Consider the following 21,135-nt stretch of genomic DNA (forward strand, 5'->3'; position numbering starts at 1 on the left):
ATCTCGAGTTTTTATTGTTTTTTAAATTTAAATGCAGTTTAATTTTACACACATCATCTTTTTGATATACAGCTTTATTTCCATCAGTCTCGTATATTGAAGCAAAACGCAATCATATATAACTTTCATAATTTGAATTATTTTTTGGATTGATTTAATTATAAATTGAATTGTGTGTGTGATTATGATTCCTCTTTCGGTACAAATGTTAAAACCAGTGTGCTTTTTGGCGATATAGGTACAGCATCCGACGGCAGTTTCATCCTACAAAAGCGATAAAGTTCCGGTATTAAAATGAAATACTTATTGAACAGATAAAATAATAAAATAGATTTTTACAAATTTTTTTTAAAGACTTACTTCATAACTTTCGTACTTTGAACATAGTTGGGACTATGCGCAACTACACTGACTTCCTCCGATATCCGCGGTATTCCGGATAAATTTATAGTGGCTAGTTCTTCCCCAGTCTGATACGCTACGAGATATCCAGGATTGCCGCTTTTTAACCTATAAATTAAATTTACATATTTATTGATATACTTTCGTATTTTGATCGAGTATAGCAAAATATGTCGAAGAATATATACAATATAAAATATAAGTTATATGCGAAATCGTGTATACTGCCGATCAAAAATTTTAAATTTACCAGTATTTATAGTCCGTTGTTATTTAAAGACTATCTTAAGTAACGTCTAAGATGCTAATATGGCCTTCTGATTGATTTGTGACATCTTAAGTACATAAGACGGTATCAAATATAATATTATGAATACCAATCTATGATCTAATTTACATCGTGTTTCACTTAATTGTTTAAATGAGACGTATAAGGTTTCAAATAATGCAGAAAAGCAAGACACACATGTTAAAAAAAAAAGGAAAATCCTTTAGGTCAATTTTTATGGAAAATACACTTTAAAAATCAATGCTGATAGTGCAATATAAGGGAACTCAAATGTTTAACGAGCTATCTGTACGAATTCCCATTGTCCGATCGAGCTGAAATGTGACAGGGAGGAACTACTTTTTTATGGATTGTAATCATTCTAAAGGGTTCCGTGAAAAAAATTTAAAAGTCAAAAAAGATGGATCATCCTAATAAATAAATATACATATATATAACGTATATATACACTTTTAACTTTTGCGTGTTGTGTGGATAGTCTTAAACTTTTTGTCGGTAGTGTATAGCCATTGATTAGTTTTATTATATTCTTACAGTCAAGTTTTTATAGCAAAGTGTAATTGCGATACGTTAATACTGTGTGGACTCACCAACTTCTATGTCGCATATAAGAAAGCATGGAACAAGGAAAGTTCTTTAGTTAGTCTATTATAATATATTTATTATGTGAGCAAAGTACTTTCGTTAGTCCGCATTTTTAAGTCTATTCAATATCTATTTAATGTAAAAAATGTTGAAGAGTTTTATCCGTCTGTTATGAAGTTGTACAATCGTACTACTCAATACGAGATACAAATTAAGCAAAACATGTCGCTAAAAGCACTGAGAATACGGGTCAAGACGTTTAAGAATTTAAACACAATGAATGGAATAAGGAATAATAAACAAGGAATAACAGATTTCAACCTACTAGAAACTAGATAACCGGAATACACAATTTCTTAAATTTAAATCTGTTATTTCTTATTCCTTATTTTTTTCACTGTGTCTGAGTTTAATAAGAGTAACTCAATATAAGTCAATTGTGTTGTGTATTTTACATGAAGAAGAATTCGATTATCCAATTAAAACCTATTTCTTTTGTTCGTTTTGCACATAAAGTGTATACTCTGTTCTTTCGTACGTATAAATAAAATTAAAAAAGATTAATAAACAACGTTGAAACAATTAGCATTTTCAAGGTTCCAGTCGATAGTTAATAATATACTATTCTGTTGCTCATAACGCTTCTAAAAATGATTAGCGAATATAATATTTAACTTTCATTTATTTGTATTTCGATTTGATTAAAATGTATGTAAATTTTTGAACATGCTCATTACCGCACACATTAATTTTTACATAAATTGTTAAATTTAAAGAAAAATTATTTACCTTGTATATACGAAGACCGTCCCGTTTACTATTCTGAGCGTCATATTTCCGTGGAGGAACGTTAGACCACTTCGGGCACTTGACAAGGTCGCAAAAGCATCCTTCGCGGACATGACATCATCCATTCGAAGAATTGGTGTACCCGGTAATAACATGGTCATTAATACGATACTATCGGCGACTTCTTTAGGCATGCGTTGCCTCAAGGAAAGCTGTTTGCCATTCACCTGCGATTGACATATAAACATATTTAAAAAATCAAAGACTTAAAACAATATTAAACAAAGTATCTTTAAGACTGTAATATGAATATACAACTAAGAAATGAAAGTCTTATATGGTCTGGACTTTTAATGCCTCAATAATTCGGTGTGAATTGTGTGTGTGTGTGTGTGTGTGTGTGTGTGTGTGTGCGCGCGCGCGCGCGCGCGCGCGCGCGCGTGTGTGTGTGTACACGTATATCCGATCCAACTTTAAATTATAATATACAATCAAGATTATGAACATCTTTAAAATTATATGATAAAATTAATTTTGTTATTTCTAACTTACGTTCCACGCAGGCCATGATGTAACCGCAAGCCATTGTGATATGCTCCTACGCAGATCCGTCGCGTTTATGCTCGCATTAGCAGTAGTGAGAAAATGTGAACTCTGCGGTAGATCAATCGTTGTCTTATCGTTGTAAACTTGCAAAATATCTGCACGGATGTCATCTTGCAATGCAAATAATCTATAAATAACAGCATCACGTTAGTAAATATTGATGACATGTCTAATTACAAAATTAAGAACAAGCATACCCTTTGCCAGCAGTTTCATTACGAACGATCTCTTGCCATTTTGACAACACTGCAGCATTTTCTGAACGATCGCGTGTATAAATGTGTACCAGGGATTGGTAATTGTTCGGTTCTACGGGAAGAATACTTCTGGATTCGTCATGCAGATCCGGATCTTCCGTTAAATATTGCGTATTTGCCAAACGAAAACCACTAATGCCTAATTTAAGCCAATGAGTCAAGATATCCTTCAAAATAAATAGAACATAAGATATAAATTAAGGCGTGATAAATCGATTAAAGTAGAATGCGAAAAAACCTACTCCAAATTCTGCCACCACTGCTGGATTGTTATAATTCAAGTCGGGTTGCGATTTATTAAATTGATGAAGATAATATTGGCCTCTTTGTTCATTCCATTCCCACGCGGATTCACCATATATACTTAACTACAAAAGCATATTTTAAGTTAATATCCGTTATTCTTTTTCTGTGTTCGAGAATTACTTGTCAAAGAGAAGCTTAACTAACCCAATTATTCGGAGGGCGTCTTTCTTTTCCGCTGTTAGAGCTGGTTATTCCATCGGCCCAAACATAATAGGACGTGAATGGATCCTGCCTTTTTACAGATTGTTTAAACCACGGATGATCAACGGAGGAATGGTTAGGATCCAACTCCAAGAAGATCTGTTGATCTTTTTCCTTTGCTATCTTGATGATATTTCCCAAATCACTGATGTTTCCTAATTCTGGTCTGATGGCCTTAAAATCTATGACCTCTCCTACCATGAAAAAATAAGAATATTAATATAATTAAGATTACAATTAATATATCTTAGGAAGATAAATATGTGTGGCTTTTTTTTTGAGTGCATACCGTTTGCGCTTTCCTTCACCAGAGATGAGAGAGAAATAGCTCTGATATGTTGGTTTTTCAAATCGCTCAGTGTATGTTCCAGTTCTGTCAAATCATTATTGAAAACATCTGAGACATCTAGCTCAATAATTGCGCTCTCCTCCCATAGTTTTTTCGGTTCAGGAGCAGAACACTTTGGCGCTATTACAATGATGGCTATGGCACCAGCTAACATGGCTGCCCATATCAGCCAAAAGACAATGAACAAGGCCCATCTCAATCTGACCCAGAACGGATCGTTTGCAAATTTCATCAATTCTTCTTTTCCCATTCCAGAGAGCACTGTCTTCACCGCCTCAATATCGATTTTGGCATCGCCATTCTCCGAGATAAATTTCACCTATCAAAGAAGCGTACGTATATTATAAAATAATTCAAATAGAGCATAAAAAAAAGTTATGATATAATTATAAATATAGCAAAAGAAAATTTATAATATAATTATCAATATATCAGACTAACATGGCAACTGATTTTCAAAATATTAAAGAGCTGATCCTTAAAGTTTCAAGTATAAATATAACAAACAAAAATATATGCAATAATAAATATTTAGATTGTTCGCGTTATCTGAAATTTCTAAAAATTATTACCCTTAAAGTAGGTAAAGAAAACTATAATAACTTATTGGATTAGATCTTGCAAATATCACAGACACGTATTCACGCAAAACGTATTTATTGGTTGACGTTCGGTAATGGAATTTCTCATGCTTCTAAATTGTCGTATAGTGTTCCGAGTATTCTCGAATATTCCGCATAGGACTTAGGCTGGGTTGTTCGACTTTTCAATAAACTCCAACTATCTTATTCTCTTACTCTCTTATTTACTTTTACTCTTTTACACTCTTTTATCTAATAGATAAATTACATAGTATGGTTTATCTGAAGATGGAACAACCGGCCCTTATTGGAGCACGCTATCAACGGTTTGGCCGTCTTCGATCACGCGTGCGCGTAATGCTCCCCATTTTACGTTGTGCACCTATATTAGCGCTTTACATTTACATATAATTGGTGCTTTTCAGCAAGAATACAGTCAGACACAGTATAACACAGTGAAATATTATATCCTTGTTGTTTGCTTACGTTAAACAAGGAAGAAAAAACTCACTGTGTTACACAGTGTCTGACTGTGTCCTTGCTAGAAAGCATCCAATACCTTACAATTCTAGCCTTTATCTTCAGCGCACTAATTAAAATCATTACAAATCGGAATCATTACAAATTACATTTCACTATATAATCCGCCACGTAGACTCTAGTGGTCAATCTCCAGGCTACGTATTTTTAATTATGTATTTTCCCTTAACCAATTGACACGCTGAATGGTCTCAAAAAATTAAGACGTTTAAATGTAATAACAATTATTTAAAACATGAAAAAATTTTTTCAAAAACTTATGGGAAAAGATATGAAGGATAAACCGGGATCCTCATACAAACAACAGTGCTTTGACACCAAACTCTGATTGGTGGAAAGCCAGATGTGAGGGTAAAATTTATTCCCATCACCCATATTTTTCGCCAATCAGCGTTCAAAGCGCTGTTATCCGTATGAGGATCCGGGCTAACTTCAGAAGTACGCAGAGGGATGAATAGAGAATTTTCTTAAGGGGATGCTGGATCAAATTATCGAACCATTACAGTTCTATAAAAATCTCTGAATTGACTAACGGAATAAAAAATCCTTTTACAGGATTAAAGTAGACGCACAATTGGGAGGTGATGCAGTGGACTTCATACTAAAATAAAAAACAATAAAAAATTTATTAATTTTTCAATTATTAGAGCTGTCTTCTAACATAGATGTTTCCCTAATACAAAAGTTTATAGCTCGTATAGACAAAACGATAGTGCACCACCCGTCGGATTACGTGAACAAACAATACCGAGTTTATGAAACTAATAGCAAATTCGATTGGTCATACTCGTCATACTCAGTGTTCACTGATGCATATTAAAGCCACTGTACATAAATTGACGTAAAGATGTGTTTAATATTAATATAAAAACAAGTAAAACTCTTAAACTCGTCAAGTCCTCAACAAATTTTATTGTTCTGTTAAGTAAAATATGTATTTTATAATTTGAAATTTGCATTTTACGTTTACACTCAATTTAAATTAGTGTATAATGGCTTTAATTATATGCACCAGTGAGCACTAGTGCGTTCAATCAAATTCGTTATAAGCTTAAAAAAAAAAAAAGATTTATACGAGGTCTATAATAGAAGTCAGAGAGATCGTAAAACCTTAAGTTGTAGAAAACTAACCAATCACAATTGAATATGAGAAGAATAATCGACTGTGATTGGTCAATTTTCTACGACTTAAAATCCTACGACTGCTATGACTTTTACCGTAGATCCCGTATAATGAATAGTTATTGTTCAGTAAAAAAAATTCTCACATGTTTTACAATAGATATTTTTGTCATGAAAGTCAGAACGTGAAACAAAAAAACTCTGTCCACCCCCCATTCCAAAACGATGCCTTTCTTTTGTGAAAAAGGTTGTTGAGACTTAAAATTAAGATATCTCCCAGGTCCCAACATAGTTGGTCATAGCTGATTCTGTGGATTCCGTTTGTAGCCCGTGCAGAAAGTTCATTCCGAGAAGCCGTAATCGCACTAGTTAACTCTCCGCACGGGCAACAAACGGAATCCATGCTGTATGAGCCTTGGAGCGTCTTGTCTGCGTCAAGTGCAGCAGGCGCAAAATTTATCCCAATTTTTCCAAGAGAAAGTTTGAACCCCTTGACTAACAGTGAATAAGAGAATGCAACCATAATAGGATGTTTGATATTGAAACACTGTATTCCTGACAAAGGTCTAAGACGATATTGCCGATTTCTTTACCATTTTATCCGATGCGTAGTTTTTAAATTATAAGGAAAAACAGTGAATTATGGAACGAGTACAGAAAATAAGCAGGGGCGACCAAGTGACATGAGCACTGACAAGGGATGAACTCGTTACGATCAGTTGTTTATTACATGTGTATTATACATATATGCGAAATGAGAGAGGGAGAGGAAGGAGGGAAAGGTAATTATTCAGAACACTCCCGCCACTTCAATTTTTATTAGGCTCATTCGATGCGTTTTTTGCATGAAACGAAAGCATCTAGCAGAAAGAAGTATCGTGGTGTCGATCTACCCCGTAAACCGACATTAATCTAAAATTAATAACTATTAAAATTGATAACTGTTCAAATTAGGAAAATTATAACAGCCATGAAAAAGATCCTTTTCTCTTGTCCTTGTCAAGTGTGAAAAGTTGTACACTCGTTTGGAATTATTCGTGGGTTTTCAACTTGGCATGCAAAGATTTAATTTTAAAAATTTGCTTTTGGTTTTACGGAGGAAGTGGGACGAAAAATTTTCGCACATACATGTACAGGGTGGGCCATCTATTGGTACGTTTTTAAAAATGCGATCAAATGAGCATACATTGATATTTTTTATTAATTTTTTTTAGAGGGAGCCACATGAACGAAATCGTTTTTCATTAACTCTGTAAAAACGTACCAATAGATGGCCCACCCTGTATTTTACGATTGCGGAAAATTTCGTATCTCTCCTTCCTCCTCCACGCCAACACGGGGGGAGGGGGGGGGGAGGGAATGCAGACATCGTAAAGTATATATGTATGTACATAATACATGTAAGATAAGAAGAGTTCTGAAGAACCATTTGTCCGCGGCGGACGCATCTTGGCTCGGGTGCTTTTATCTTGTATATTTTTTAAAGCGTTGCCGACTTAGACGGTGCCTTGATAAACATACAGCTGTCCCGCGGTTTTGGATGACCCGTTCATCCCGACGCGCGTTCGTGCGGCGTTCCGACGTCTTAAACGCAAACGCCCGTATATGCGGGCTTCGCCATTTTCGCGGACATTGCATCACCTTTTACAACTTCGCACAGTGAGCCAGACGACCCGAAATCTCGGCCAAAATTCAAAATATTGATGGATTGGCATAAAACTCGGTATCTAAGGGTTTTTGGGGTCACTGATTTCGAATCCGAACTCAAAATTTAGAAATTCAAAATGGTGGATCCAAAATGGCGGCCGATTTTCTATAATCGTCTAATTTTTAAGAAATTAAATATATAACGGTTTTTTGGATCGCGCGCGCGCGCGCACTAATTCCGAATCTGATGTCAGAATTTCATAATTCAAAATGGCGAACCGAAAATGCAAAAACCAGTAAATTTTTAATGAAAACTTTTTCTCAGGGTCGTTGATTACGAGTTAGACATTACAATTTTTAAAATTACAGATGACGGATCCAATACGTAAATAGCTCTGCCACAGAAAGTAGTGCTAATATTTAGAGTAAATAAATGTATAGCATTATTATTTGTCCATTTTTAAAACAAATACGATTTTTAAACATTTAATTTATAAAGTTTATATTCATAGTTTTAATATTTTTTATTTTAAAGATAGGTGTGAAATTATCACCTGTATTTTGTAATCAAGCGGTTATTCCTTGAAACCTGTTACCAAAACCTTATTATACAGTTCATTTATATATTCTCTGAGATATTCTTATGACACATGAAATATTGTTACAGTAAATTTTGAACTCGACTTTTGGCCAGTTTTTCGGGTTTTCTAGCCCACTGTGCTTCGGAAAGCACCCAGTGAGAAATGGCAATGGAATCGATGTCGAATCGACGTCAATTCGATGATTTCGACATCGATTCGATGTCGATTCCATTGTTATTTCTCAATGGGCAGGAGTCTTTGTGCAATCGTTTTACGATTGTCTGCTGAGATAGAATCATTCTCTCTAAGCTAAAAGTATAATCCAATCAGCGCGAAAAAAACTTACAACGATTGCAAAATAAACCAAAAAATTCTGTTGAACGCAGCTATTAATATAAGAATATATATGCGAAGGGGGGTTCCCGCCCCGCTGTTCCTGCAAAATCAAAGTCAATTTTTAAAAATTAAATTTTGCTTTGCGTGCTAAATTGAATTGAAAACCCACCAACGATTCCACACGAGTGCATCTTTTCACACATAGGCTGTGATCGCTTTGACGTTTGTAGCGCTTGTGAGCATCAATTGTCCTTGTTTAATATTTAATAAACAAGGGTGAAATGACGCTTAAAGTATTGCGAGTGCCAAAGCAAACCCAGCTATAGTAAGAATAGAGAAGGGTCTTTTTAATGGCTATGATAGATTTCCTAACCTTAAGTCAACTTTAATGATTAATATCTCGGTTCAAGGGGCATTCATTTCATACAAAAACGCGTCAAACCTAATTTCATCAAAATTGAAAAACGGATGGAAATATTCTAAATAATTACCAGATTAGAATCTCAGAGATCGCGAAACCGTAGAAGCGAGACGATCGACACGAAGAAGATTCTCACCTCGGTGGTCTTCTCTTCCTTCTCAGTCGCAATTTTCGCGGTGTTATCCTCCTTAAGCATCCGCTCTTGTACATCCTGATCCAAATCCTCGCTATTCCGTTTGCCCATGATGACTGATGACGGTACAGCTGCTATTCTTTTCGTTACTACTGCGCTATGCTACGCTGTGCCAATGCTATTGATCCGTGATCGTCACGATCGTCACTGATCAACGTTCTCTCTTTCTTTTTGCTCCTTTGGCCAATGGCCTCGCCCTGCTTCTCCGGCTGCTTGCAGCTTGCGGCAGTTGCGGGTTGCGGGTTGCGGCTGCTCGCCCAACGCCCAGTCGGCCCGACGAAACCAACTCCCTCAGTGGTGATCTGGAGTTCTAATTATCGATAGCCGGTCAAACCGGGTCGAGCCGTTTACGGTGTAAGTGTAGTGCCGCCACAGGGCACAGACCTCACGTGCACATATAGGATCGTGTCCGTACTTCTCTTTCTATTTCTGAATCCGGAACAAGTGCAGCAGGGCTATTCTGTAATCCCACGCGTAACTCACAATTTAAGAAATTAAAACAGTAAAATTGTGAGGATTTCAAGTAACGCAAACAAACCTTATATTCTTAATTTAGAGATTTGTTCTGTCAGCGAGTTGGCAACATTGTACATGACATATGTTAAACGGAGTATTGTAGAGTACGAAGCTTTCTTGTCCATCAAATCAAATATATGCCAAATGATTCAAATGACCAGGCTGGAAATCAACGTCAAGCGACTTCTAACACGCTGCGAATTAATAGCGAAGGATGATCCACACAAAGACTGGAAGCTCGAAAAAGTGCGCGAGCTAGTTCTTATATTTCTACGTTTCTATCATGTTTTTATTTAATATACATTACAGTTAAAGTTTTATGATGAGAATAACTTCATACAATTTCTTAAAGTAAAAAGTAACATTAAGATAATTTCAATGGATAATTATAGTATTTATTATAGTATTTTTTTTTATGAATCAGCATATGCTTATATATGTGTGTTGAGTTATTTTTAGAACTGATTTTGTTTTAGAAAATATGGGAATTTATTTTATGTATGATCTATAATAGTACAACACATAAAATTTACTACATACATAATATTTATATTGCACTATAAATACTTACGGATTATACAAGTTTTGTTTATGTAAATTCTTTGTTTCAGTATATACTTTCTCTAGATGACATGATGAACAAACTGCAGACTTCACCGAAGTAATAGTTTTAGTTATAAAATATAATATTTATTATTTATTATTAATACTTACGTATTAGACTATAGTATATACATAATGTGACCAGATGTTTCAAATGATTTCAACAGGACAGTCTTGCTTTTGGAATGTTTGTTCCTCTATCTCATTAAACATATTAAGTATCTTGATTTTAGCAAAAAGTAGCAAAAATATTTTATTCAAAAATATTTTATTAATCTTTTCAAATTATGAAATACAATATGAACTGCTTCCAAAAAGTATTTCAGCAGTTGAATAAGTTTTTTTCTGAAATAAACAAAATATGGATAACGAAAAAACTCTACTTTGAGTTTATATTTTAAAAGCAATATTAATAACAAGAATCAATTATTATTTCAGCTGAGAGAATTTCATATAGATATTTTTTAAAGATTTACTAATCTTGTTAAAACACATAATTTTAAATCATAATTACAAATAATTGCATTATTTTTTAAAAATAAATTGTTACTCTTTACATCTATATATTTTTTCTTCCCCTTCCTGCTTAATAACATTCCCGCTTTAGATTTAAAAATATCTGGTCACATTAAATATACAGAATGTCCTCAAACTTGACAATAATTAATAGGAAACTCTTTTGTAAACGTATTCTATAACATAACAACAGTTAATATATATTAAATGAACTGTTGAGCAATAATAACATTGTGGGTGTGTGAGATACTAAGATTTATAAAATAGGCCTACAGATTATTTCGAAACGAAAATCCAAAATGTCAAAGTTATAATAATTTTTAAACAAGAAATATTTAAAGTTGATTATTGAAATTGTGCAAAATTCACATATTCAGATGTAGTACATCATTCAATGAAGATATTCCTAAATATCAGTTTTATTCTTGATATTGATGTAACCTTCTGCAGAAGGTTCGTAAGAAGGTAGGTGACATTTTTTAAGAATACGGTAATTTCAATGGTAAACTTTAAACATTTCTCGTTTGAAAACTGTTAGCCTCAAGATTTGGATTTCATTTTAAAATAACTTGGGGATTTTATTGTTAACTGCACTTGTGCAAAGTCTAAGACAACCTGTACATTTAAAAAATTATATCTATTATTATATTCACAATATTAAAGATGTTTGTGTAGCATTAAAAAGTTGAATTTATAGTAAACCATCCAAGGACACCATGATGGGCTACATGAAGCGGATAAATTTTCTAAAAGGAGTCATAAACGCAATGAAGTTGTCAAATCCAGTGGAGAGAGTAGTTGCCGCACAATTGTTATCGAAAAATTCAGTGTCCACTAACAATTCCGCCAGTACAAATATTACAACGCAAATACATCAGAAGACTGTTGCTAAATACAATCGGGAATTACGGGCAGAATTATTTCATAGCAACAGAGGTAATAATTTAGATACATCTCATGCTGGGCCAATTTTAAGCGACTTGACTATGCTATGTAGCTCACCGATGACCCGTGGCATTTTTGTTTGTTATATTTGTTAACACTCTACCAGGTAGAAAATTAACATTGATCATATGTGAATATATCTCATGCCCCATGCTGTACTTTTATCATAAATGTACTATAATTTAGTATGATTTGGTAACAACGCATTCTTCAGTTGCATGAAACCGGTAACATGCGCGGTACTTTCTAAAAAGTTATAGAAATTTATTTTGCTAAGATATGTCACACCCCATTTGGTTTGCGGAGGATTAAATAACATATATTTCATAATGGTTAAAAAAATTACAAAAATTATTATAAAAAAGAAGGCCTAATATACCAATATGCATCATATATCACAATTACATATCTATTATATAAAAAAATTATTTTATAACTATGTTCTTTCTGTTTATAATTAAAATATCAAACAAGGATACAATCAGATTTCCACCCGAGTGTCACTCAAGTATTATTTTATCCTTGTTTAACATTCAGTGAATAATAAGGATAGAATGATATATAGATGACATTGAGTTATGTTCAGATTCTCATCTGAACATAACTCAGTGTCATCTATATGGGATGTTTTTTCGTTATCCCACCAGAAGCTACCACAGCTAAGGCTATCTTCGTCTTCAGAAATCAAAAGACGAAGATAGCCTTAGCCGTGGTTGCTTCTGGTTGTATAACGAAAAAACGCTACTGAACAGAAAGTCTACCATACATCATTGATGATCCATGCAGTATAGAACGTGTTAATTATAAAACTAAGATAGATTTTTACATATAATTCTCGACATTAAATCTCGTTATATGTTACAGAAGCAAATAAGGATGGTGTACGACAGAGATTATCGAGCTCTAATATCAAGGATGAAGATCTGGATGCTATTTTGAAGTATAATCGTAATATTCAGGAGAAGATTGCTGAGAATATGCTCTCCATGACCGGCACCATGAAGGAACATGCATTAGCGGCTAGTGCTATCATAAAAAAGGATATCGGCACGCTGGAAATGTCTGACAAATTGACTGATGTAAATGCTATTAATTTAAAGAAGGAATCCCTGAAGTTAGAAGAGCATACGAACTCAAAATGGAGGTGCTGGGTATGGCTTATGATAGCTTTCGTTCTGGTTGTATTTTTTAGTGAGTATTTTATATGTTAATTATACAAATGTTTTCTAGGGACAGTGTGGCTGAAATTTCCTTATTTATTGCTCGAATTTCTAAGTTATGTGATGTTATATTGTTGCTAGTAGGTTATAAAAATATTAGTTGCTGAATTGTTATTTAAGTTGCATTAATATTTTTATGTATTTCAGACATGGTGTTATTTATGAAAGTGACAAGAAAAAAGATTTAGGTAATTTTCTATATTGAAGTGTTAGCAATCGCGACTGAAATGGATGGCTACGTGTTACAATGCATCTGACTATGTGAGTCATTGGACTGATATTATGATGATAGAATTGTATAGCCATAAGTGTGCTAGTAAAAACACCTGTGCCACCTAAAACCACTTGAAAATCTGGTAAATATATTACAAAATAGCGATACATCAATTTACAACTCCATCCAACATTATTATATATAATTTATCTTGTTATGCACAATTTGATAATAATGTCCAAGTATTTCTTGAAACATTCCTTGGTTCTAATGATTGTAAATAATGGAATTTTACTTTTTATATATATATATATATATATATATATATACATGAATCTTTATGTATTGTTCATGTATTACATAGATCGTTTATTTATGCATAGTAATTTGTTATTTTTGTTATAAACTCAATAAAATTCTACTATGTATACATTTAAGGTATATATGCCTATTGAATATCCACAGGATAGAAGCGTGACGACTATCCCTCTATATGGATAGTCGGCACACTTTTATCCTGTGGATGTAGCACATTCACTTTCGACGATACGATTTTATCGACAGCGTCAGAAAATGTATAGGCAGTAGTGCACGAGCGATTTCGACGGTAACAGGAAAAAGGCTGGCATGGTCTTTCAGGTTTCTCTCTAGTCCAACGATAATGACATTTCTTAAAACGATCGCTTTATGAATATTCAAGTGATTTGTAAAAAGAATATTATCATAACAAAGTCATATGAAAATTATATATATTAATGATTACTATACTGATTGTACAAGTTGTATGATACAGAAAAAGTAAATTTGAAGAAATATAGACTTAAAATAGAGAGAGTTGAAATATATGACAAAACCTGTACAGAAAGAATAACAGAGTGGAATGTTTTTCTTTTAAATTAGTTAAAACTCATTTTTTAAATTGTTTTACATAAATAGCTGTAATGGAAAGTAATAATAATAATAGTGTTATTTTGCATGTATTCTTAACTGAATATTATTATATTCCAATCATACAATCTTTACGAAAAAGAAAAACTTAACATTGTGTTCTATTTCAGCATTATACAACGATATACATGTAATTCACTACTTGATTTTATCCCTTTTATCTTTTCAAATCTTTTTACTGAACCATCTATTGAAATCTAATCTCAATAGTAATCGAGCCAAGTGTTCGCCACTAGGTTGCGCACGTACTCTATTCAATGTTTTTGTCAACCAATCCATTACGCTATCAAGTGTTTCGCATAATGTTTTGAGTTCTTCTTTTTCCGTTAAGAGCAAATTACCAACTTCCCACATGGATGCTTGTAAGATGAAATCGTCGCACAGTCGTAGTAAAAGGTGTATCAGCTTGTTCACCTGTTAAAAATATTCATGAATACCAGAATGACAATAACAGAGTTCAAAATGAATCAAAGAATGATTTACGAAAGATGATTCGTCAAACCTGCAACATTTTGTATAAAAAATGTTTGAATTTTATAAATGATTCTAATGAAATTTACGGGATTTTTTTTTCCTGTTCCGCTGCCTAGCAAAAAAGTTTGCGACATAACATTAGCCAGAAACATCGAATGTGCCTTTTGTATATCTTCAAAATTTCGCGTGTTCTTCATATTCGCTTCCATTATAGTGTATTGACTTTCCACCACATCCACTTGTAAATAATATTGCAAGTTATCGACGATAAAAATCAAATTATTTCTTAATTGGATCACGCCGATGTCACTGCGAATGTACATTTTGTTATCGTAATTTTGGATAGCAAAAATATTACTTATCTTATAATAAATAAAAATATATTTACAAGTCTTTGTGATGCATGTGTTCACTCCAGAGATTCCACAACTCTATCTGGGTCTTCTTAACTCTCAACAGAAAGCGAAATAACGTATTGTAATCGTTTAACGCTACCGGATTAAACAACAGATGCAGTGGCCAGACAACCTTGTACTTCAATGTGATCATGCCCCATCCACGTTTCTCTAAAATAAAAAATTTGTTCGTCTTATATTTGAATATTTTATAAAAATCTTGCGACGCAAATATGTACCATTAGGATCTTGCTTTTCGTTATCAAAGAGATCAGTGGCATCCGTGTTAGCGTCCTCGTTCTCAGAAGGTAGCATAGGCACCACGAAATTAAAGCTGTCGATAGCGCTTTCATCGTTAAGGTGTATCTTTCTCAGTGCCATTTGAAACGCAAGATTAATGTCTCTGGACGTATGACTTGTTGGTGCCTTATTCAGAATGTGCGTCGTGAGCTTGATTAATTCTAAGAAAAGATCACCGCGTCCCATCAGGAAGAACTCTTTTACCAGCCTGAGTTGTTGCATCAGCTGTGCCTCTTCAACGGCAACATGCCACAAAAGTTCGGTCACACACTGTTTCAATTCATTGATCGTGCGATCGAACTCAACAATGTTGAAGATTGATTTTGCCTGGAGATTCTGAAGTTTCCTGAAGTACTTGTACTCTTTGTCACCCCATACGGAATTTTCTGTTCTGGGTATCGTGCTGAAATCTAAAGACATTTAGCTCTTCATAATTATTGCATGATTGCACTTATTTGCTTATAAAATAATTATAACAAGGTATTTTCCTTTTTAGGTAATCAAAAGTTACAATTTTTTTACCTTTTTTCTGTCTGGGATCATTTCCGAACATAATGACAGTCTGACCGATGGTCAAGATTTTATTTGCCAACGATGGCTTGATGTAAGATGGAAGCATGTCTATCTGTACATTGTAGTCCCACATATCAACATCAATCTTTTTATTATTTATTGATTCACGTGCATCAATGTTGTTCTTCCCATCCTCGTGCATCAAAACTTTCTCGCAATCCGATATTTTTTGTATAAAAAATTCCCTGTGAGGATCTTCTAGATGCCCATATAAGAGCCAGCTTGTTAAATGCTTATAAAAAACAATATGAACAGAATTGGCCATCCTAAAAGCGAGTAGACAAGTATCATAAGGCAAACAGTGTCAAATTTCATTATAAATCTCTTACAATTCTAGAGTGACGTTGATCTCGGGTATGCCGGTATGCATATGCTGATGTAAGCATTGCAACAATTTACAACCATGAAATTTCTGTGTACGAATCTAAAATGAAAAAAGTCAGTTGATAACATCTTTCTGTGTCAGCACACAAATTATAATATTTCATAATAGCAGTTGTTGGATTCAATATACATTTAATCACAAAAATACTGTGTGTCATTTTAATTATTATTCTATACATTTAGAATTATATACAATATATATTTAGTATTTACTAAAACAAGCAAGATAATATAAAGCTATAATAGAAAAGAAAATTCCTCTAAAGTCTAGATTTAAATGTACCATATAACTCCCTAAAGTTGAAAATATTCCAAATAAAAAAAATATTCTGCACATATAAAACAGCAAATACAATTGTAATGGAGAAAACACATACATTGATCTGAAAAAAAATTGAATTATACTGAAACCAACTAATGTAAAATATCTTTCTTGAAGAAATGTATAATGACCTCACGAATGATAGAATGTAATACGGAAAATAGACAAGTGTATTTTTCAATGCTGCACAGAATTAATGACAGCGGAGTATGATTGTCGTTTAAGACTGTATTCTCCAATTCAATTATTTCTTTACGAAATGGCTCTAGTGCTTGATCCATTCCATCGAAAAGAGCATGTATATAAAGACCAGGAGTTATAGATTCTATAAAACACAAAATGGTTAAATTGATCATGAGACAATTATGTCAATTGCATAAAATGTTTCATCAAATTTCTCATCAAACCTTTTGTATTTTTGCTGTATATAAAATTTCGTATGACGTTACACTTCTTCACAAAATCTAATATTTTATTAAGTAGCGCCTGTTCTCCAGGATGTAAATACTTGTCAAGATCTATAGACTAGAAGAGAGATTGATGAGAAGTACGTAAAGATAATATTTAAGACATCTGTTCACTCACTGTTACAATTGCCACTAGATTGTAACATCAGAAACAAGAAAATATATAATAAAATGCAAATATTTGAACAGAAATTTTTTTAAATAAAATGACATTTTCTAACGATAGAATAAACTTATTAGGAGATACAGCCGTTTATCGAAAACTATCTTCTTTTTAGAAAAAATTAAATATTTCTATATATTATCACATAATTTTTGATAGTTTGTCATAGCTGTAAACATATAGCTCATTTTGTTTTTGATTATACACTATGCAAAAAGATTAAAGGTAAAGATTCGCTCTTTCGACCGCTGTAAACAGAATTTGTTCAGATTTTACGAATGTTCATTTATATCTCCATAACTTTATAAAAAATCAATCAGATCGAAATACCAATTACTGATATTGAAAATAGAGACTTTGAGCTTTAAAATTCTTTTTTAAAAGCCTTGTTATAATAATTTTTGACGAAGTTTCTCTTAAATAGTACCTATTTTTGGAGGACAGACTAAGTGATCCTTTAATTTTTGTATGTAGTGTATGTATAATTCATTTTAAGATATATGATTTATTAATAAAACAAAAAATTTTTGTTTTTATCTCAGTTTTTATATTTTACAAGACAGTTCTATCGATTACTAAGTATTATTTCATTTATACGTATTTTCATATTATTATATTTTGAAAAAATTTTTATTGCGAATCCTCTCGCACCTGACGTCATAATTTGAAATAGTAGTGGTGAGTGAACACACTGAACACTGAACAGGAGAGAGGCTTAAATGTATAATACTCTTCATTGATTGAGATATGTACTCACATCTGTTTCTATCATCTGCGATGCGTTGGTTGAACATCCCCAAAGTGACAATAAAATCTCGTGCAACATTTTTTAAATATTAGACATCAAGTAAATGATAAGAGATGTATTAATTCCACATTTAAGGTAATTATTCAGTTTAGCGACGTCGGCTCGAAAATCAATGAAACTATACTTATTCTACGCGTTTTTATCCGAAACAAACGAATTTGACGGAAAAAAGGATCGTTCTGTCCTGCGAATCGAAATATTGATCGTAGAAGTTTGCTAGTTGAGGTTACGAAACCTGTCATATCGATACAAGAGATTTGTTCGCGTATTTGCACTTTTTGCACTCAGCATCTTCAAAGTCAGTTCAAATTTATTCGCGTCGCATGCTCCAACATGTTCCAATCACGATGTAGTGAATCCATTGTAATTGGCTGAAATAGAACCGAGCAACCGTCAATCAGATTACTGGCTAGATATCGTATTTTCATTATTTAGAATATCTGGAAAAAGGACGAAAGTACTCTTATTAATCGAATGACGACAGAGGAGCATAAACGTCTAGCTGACATCGTGAAGGAAACTCATGCTCTGTTGCGCGCCGAGTGTCACCAATATGGCGCCGAGATGGCATGGAAACGCCATTTGGCGCGAAATGATGTTCTGCAGGTTTGCTTTAAATTTTTATTGCTCATATGGTTAAATTTTGTCCGTTCAGAGGGAGTAATACAAGTCAGAATATATTTAATTGCATAATTTCGTGTTATTTCAATATTATTTCAGAGATATGCTATATCCATGCAGAAATTGGCCACTAAGTGCTGGGTGGACAGTAATTCAGATTTGAGAAACGGAACATTCTGTAGAATAGAATGGATAAAAACTCAATGCAAAGAATACTTTTACAATGGTGGTAGAGAAAAATATGATAAGAAAGAGCAGGAGATAAACGCTAAAATGACTTTTTTTTCAGCAAAATCGTACAGTGAAAGTGCAACGTGCGAGAAAGATCCAAGCCATATGGAAAACGGTTTACAAAATTTTTATGAACGAAGAATATCGCTTTTAGATGTAGGAAGTTGTTACAATCCTATAAGTATCGACAATGCGTTTGATGTAACTGCGATAGATCTAATTCCCACGGTAGGAGTCTATCGATGCGATTTTTTGAACATTGTGATCGGAAAGGAAAAAATTCTCTCACGAGACATGCAGGAGATTTGTCAATTGCCCACGAATTTCTTTGACTCTGTGGTATTTTCCCTATTGTTGGAATATCTCCCATGTCCAAAACAGAGATACATCTGCTGCAGGAAAGCATACGACGTATTAAAGAGTGGTGGCATCCTGATTATTGTGAGTCCAGACTCGAAACACGTTGGTGCAAATGCGAGATTGATGAAATCTTGGAGGTACACGCTGAGCAAAATAGGATTCATGAGAATAAAGTATGAGAAACTACGTCACATTCACTGCTTGGTGTTCAGAAAGTGCGTGTACAAAGACGTAGCGATACGGTGGTCCAAGTTGCATCGTTTTTTTGAGACTGATAAGAAATATTTGTCCGAGACAAAGATTTTTATTCCGCAGGATTTTCAGACCGTCCGCTCTAAGGAAGAACGAGAGAAATTGAATGAATATGAGGAAACTGATATAGCGAGTGCTTTTTCTGAATTACCATTTAATAACGAAGCATCAACATAACATAATAATGTTTATACTTATTTGTATTTTGTTGGCAATTTTATTTTTGTTGATGTTAAATAAAACATTATATATATATATATATATATATATATATATATATATAGAAAACGCCTAAAATTTTAATATTTTCACATTTATTACCTATTTATTAGTCAGATAAATTGTAAAACATAAAAATTAGATCAAAGGGTTGAAACTCTAGATACACCGAAGTAGCGCAATTCTCTTATAGGAGCCGAAACGTTGACCAACTTTCCTATTGGTCGTGTTCAGCAGTGCCCCTATTTTCGAAAAGTGTCGTATTTGAAAAACTAAAGAAATACTACAGTATGTATCACATATACTATAGCATTTTCCTAGTTTTTCGTTTGCAATACTTTTCAAGAGTAGGGGCTTTGAATCAATTGTTGCGGAGCGGATCAGTGAGTGTTCGCTACTATTGGATGATCTAGAAGAATACACCAATAGCAACGAGCGCACAAGGATCTGCACCGCAACAGTTGATTCTGCTGCAAGCGAGCCATCGGCTATTTCGACCGCCATTTTCGATCTAATTGTCTATAGTTCAATAAGCTCTTATAGAGTATTCATTTATCGATTCGATCCGACTACGAGTCAATGGTCTGTTCTTTTTACCTGCAGTTCTTGCACAATTTAGCTCTTCTTTTGCAGCTAAACAGAACAGACCATTGGCTCGGAGTCTGGTCGAGTCACTAAGGGCCACTTTCACCAGTGTCGGTTTACTTAACCAGCCTAGTAACTGTATTGAAATAAAAAGAGATAGAACTATTTCTATCTCTTTCTATTTCATTACAGTTACTAGACTGGTTAAGTAAACCGACGATGGTGAAAGTGGCCCTAACTCCGGATCTACAATAGGGTTTTAAGCATTAAGCCATAAGAAATGGGCGAATCACAGTCGCTTATTTTTCTCGGATTCGACTGTAAAGCCTTGTATCCACGATGCTAGAAATCGGTTCGAAATCTCGGATGAAGAAAGCATTGACCAATCGCAATGGTCATGTGATCAAATTGTTCAAATGTGATTTGTTAATTTTTTCTCTGTCCGACATCTCGGACCGATTTCTAGCATCGTGGACATCGGACTTACCCGGATCTACAATAGGGTTTTAAGCCTTAAGCCATAAGAAATGGGCGAATCACAGTCGTTTATTCTTCTCGGATTCGACTCTAAATGGTCAGTTTCTTACGGCATAAGGCATAAAACACCTATTGTAGATCCGGACTAATTGGTCAGTTTCTTACGGCATAAGGCATAAAACACCTATTGTAGATCCGGACTAAAGCCCGTATCAGACTATCGACTCTGCAAGCCGACTGCCAACTCTGATTGCCGACCAATAATGGACCAATTACAATGAGACTGATTCAATGTGATTGGTCCATTATTAGTCGGTAGTCAGAGTTGGCAGTCGGG

The 21,135-nt window shown here is 33.8% G+C and overlaps 5 protein-coding genes across 8 annotated transcripts in view; 3 read left to right on the forward strand and 2 right to left on the reverse strand.

Moving 5' to 3' along the window:
* Positions 1-8: 8 nt before the first annotated feature.
* CD98hc (CD98 heavy chain) lies at positions 9-9,368 on the reverse strand. Of its 2 annotated transcripts, XM_018501828.1 has the most exons (10): positions 9,149-9,368; positions 3,725-4,103; positions 3,379-3,629; positions 3,171-3,296; positions 2,869-3,095; positions 2,618-2,798; positions 2,066-2,292; positions 1,282-1,287; positions 361-510; positions 9-264 (listed from the first exon to the last, which is right to left on the reverse strand). In XM_018501828.1, the coding sequence occupies exons 1-10, from the start codon at positions 9,254-9,256 to the stop codon at positions 183-185; spliced, it is 1,737 nt and encodes a 578-aa protein (XP_018357330.1). In that variant the 5' UTR covers positions 9,257-9,368; the 3' UTR covers positions 9-182. The 2 variants fall into 2 exon arrangements, with proteins under 2 accessions (XP_018357330.1, XP_018357338.1); XM_018501836.1 differs by lacking the exon at positions 1,282-1,287 and having other exon boundaries at positions 9,149-9,367.
* RpL28 (ribosomal protein L28) overlaps positions 5,618-21,135 on the forward strand; it is an 18,479-nt gene continuing 2,961 nt past the window's right edge. The window contains exons 1-2 of the mRNA XM_018501861.1: positions 5,618-5,628; positions 19,590-19,592. The gene's annotated coding sequence lies outside the window, so the exon portion shown is untranslated. The remainder of the gene's footprint in view (positions 5,629-19,589; positions 19,593-21,135) is intronic.
* Positions 9,534-13,435, forward strand: Use1 (Vesicle transport protein Use1). 2 transcript variants are annotated; one of them, XM_018501846.1, is made up of 5 exons: positions 9,534-9,967; positions 10,333-10,382; positions 11,538-11,776; positions 12,650-12,976; positions 13,153-13,435. In XM_018501846.1, exons 1-5 carry the CDS (start codon positions 9,797-9,799, stop codon positions 13,191-13,193), a joined length of 828 nt encoding a protein of 275 aa, XP_018357348.1. In that variant the 5' UTR covers positions 9,534-9,796; the 3' UTR covers positions 13,194-13,435. The 2 variants fall into 2 exon arrangements, with proteins under 2 accessions (XP_018357348.1, XP_018357354.1); XM_018501852.1 differs by lacking the exon at positions 13,153-13,435 and adding an exon at positions 13,016-13,104 and having other exon boundaries at positions 12,650-12,936.
* On the reverse strand, positions 14,201-18,336 carry Grip75 (gamma-tubulin complex component 4). 2 transcript variants are annotated; one of them, XM_018523107.1, is made up of 9 exons: positions 18,003-18,336; positions 17,023-17,140; positions 16,747-16,940; positions 16,239-16,333; positions 15,859-16,175; positions 15,276-15,746; positions 15,030-15,207; positions 14,728-14,950; positions 14,201-14,581 (listed from the first exon to the last, which is right to left on the reverse strand). In XM_018523107.1, exons 1-9 carry the CDS (start codon positions 18,069-18,071, stop codon positions 14,333-14,335), a joined length of 1,914 nt encoding a protein of 637 aa, XP_018378609.1. In that variant the 5' UTR covers positions 18,072-18,336; the 3' UTR covers positions 14,201-14,332. The 2 variants fall into 2 exon arrangements, with proteins under 2 accessions (XP_018378609.1, XP_018357326.1); XM_018501824.1 differs by lacking the exons at positions 16,747-16,940; positions 17,023-17,140.
* On the forward strand, positions 17,928-19,694 carry Samtor (S-adenosylmethionine sensor upstream of TORC1). Its single transcript, XM_018522368.1, has 3 exons — positions 17,928-18,128; positions 18,489-18,659; positions 18,774-19,694. The coding sequence occupies exons 2-3, from the start codon at positions 18,528-18,530 to the stop codon at positions 19,692-19,694; spliced, it is 1,053 nt and encodes a 350-aa protein (XP_018377870.1). The 5' UTR covers positions 17,928-18,128; positions 18,489-18,527.

The sequence above is a fragment of the Trachymyrmex cornetzi genome, unplaced genomic scaffold, assembly GCF_001594075.2.
Source record: "Trachymyrmex cornetzi isolate Tcor2-1 unplaced genomic scaffold, Tcor1.1 scaffold1002, whole genome shotgun sequence".
Lineage (NCBI taxonomy): Eukaryota > Metazoa > Arthropoda > Insecta > Hymenoptera > Formicidae > Trachymyrmex > Trachymyrmex cornetzi.

Coding starts and splice junctions, on each gene's coding strand:
- Samtor (XM_018522368.1), top strand. CDS start 18,528: ATGACGACAGAGGAGCATAAACGTCTAGCTGACATCGTGAAGGAAACT. Junction 18,660..18,773: donor CGCGAAATGATGTTCTGCAG/GTTTGCTTTAAA, acceptor ATATTATTTCAG/AGATATGCTATATCCATGCA.
- Use1 (XM_018501846.1), top strand. CDS start 9,797: ATGACATATGTTAAACGGAGTATTGTAGAGTACGAAGCTTTCTTGTCC. Junction 11,777..12,649: donor ATTATTTCATAGCAACAGAG/GTAATAATTTAG, acceptor TATATGTTACAG/AAGCAAATAAGGATGGTGTA. Junction 12,977..13,152: donor CGTTCTGGTTGTATTTTTTA/GTGAGTATTTTA, acceptor TATGTATTTCAG/ACATGGTGTTATTTATGAAA.
- Grip75 (XM_018523107.1), bottom strand. CDS start 18,071: ATGTTGCACGAGATTTTATTGTCACTTTGGGGATGTTCAACCAACGCA. Junction 17,141..18,002: donor CGCAGATGATAGAAACAGAT/GTGAGTACATAT, acceptor TCTCTCTTCTAG/TCTATAGATCTTGACAAGTA. Junction 14,951..15,029: donor CACATGCATCACAAAGACTT/GTAAATATATTT, acceptor GTACATTCGCAG/TGACATCGGCGTGATCCAAT.
- CD98hc (XM_018501828.1), bottom strand. CDS start 9,256: ATGGGCAAACGGAATAGCGAGGATTTGGATCAGGATGTACAAGAGCGG. Junction 3,096..3,170: donor CAGTGGTGGCAGAATTTGGA/GTAGGTTTTTTC, acceptor TTTATTTTGAAG/GATATCTTGACTCATTGGCT. Junction 2,799..2,868: donor AATGAAACTGCTGGCAAAGG/GTATGCTTGTTC, acceptor TGTTATTTATAG/ATTATTTGCATTGCAAGATG.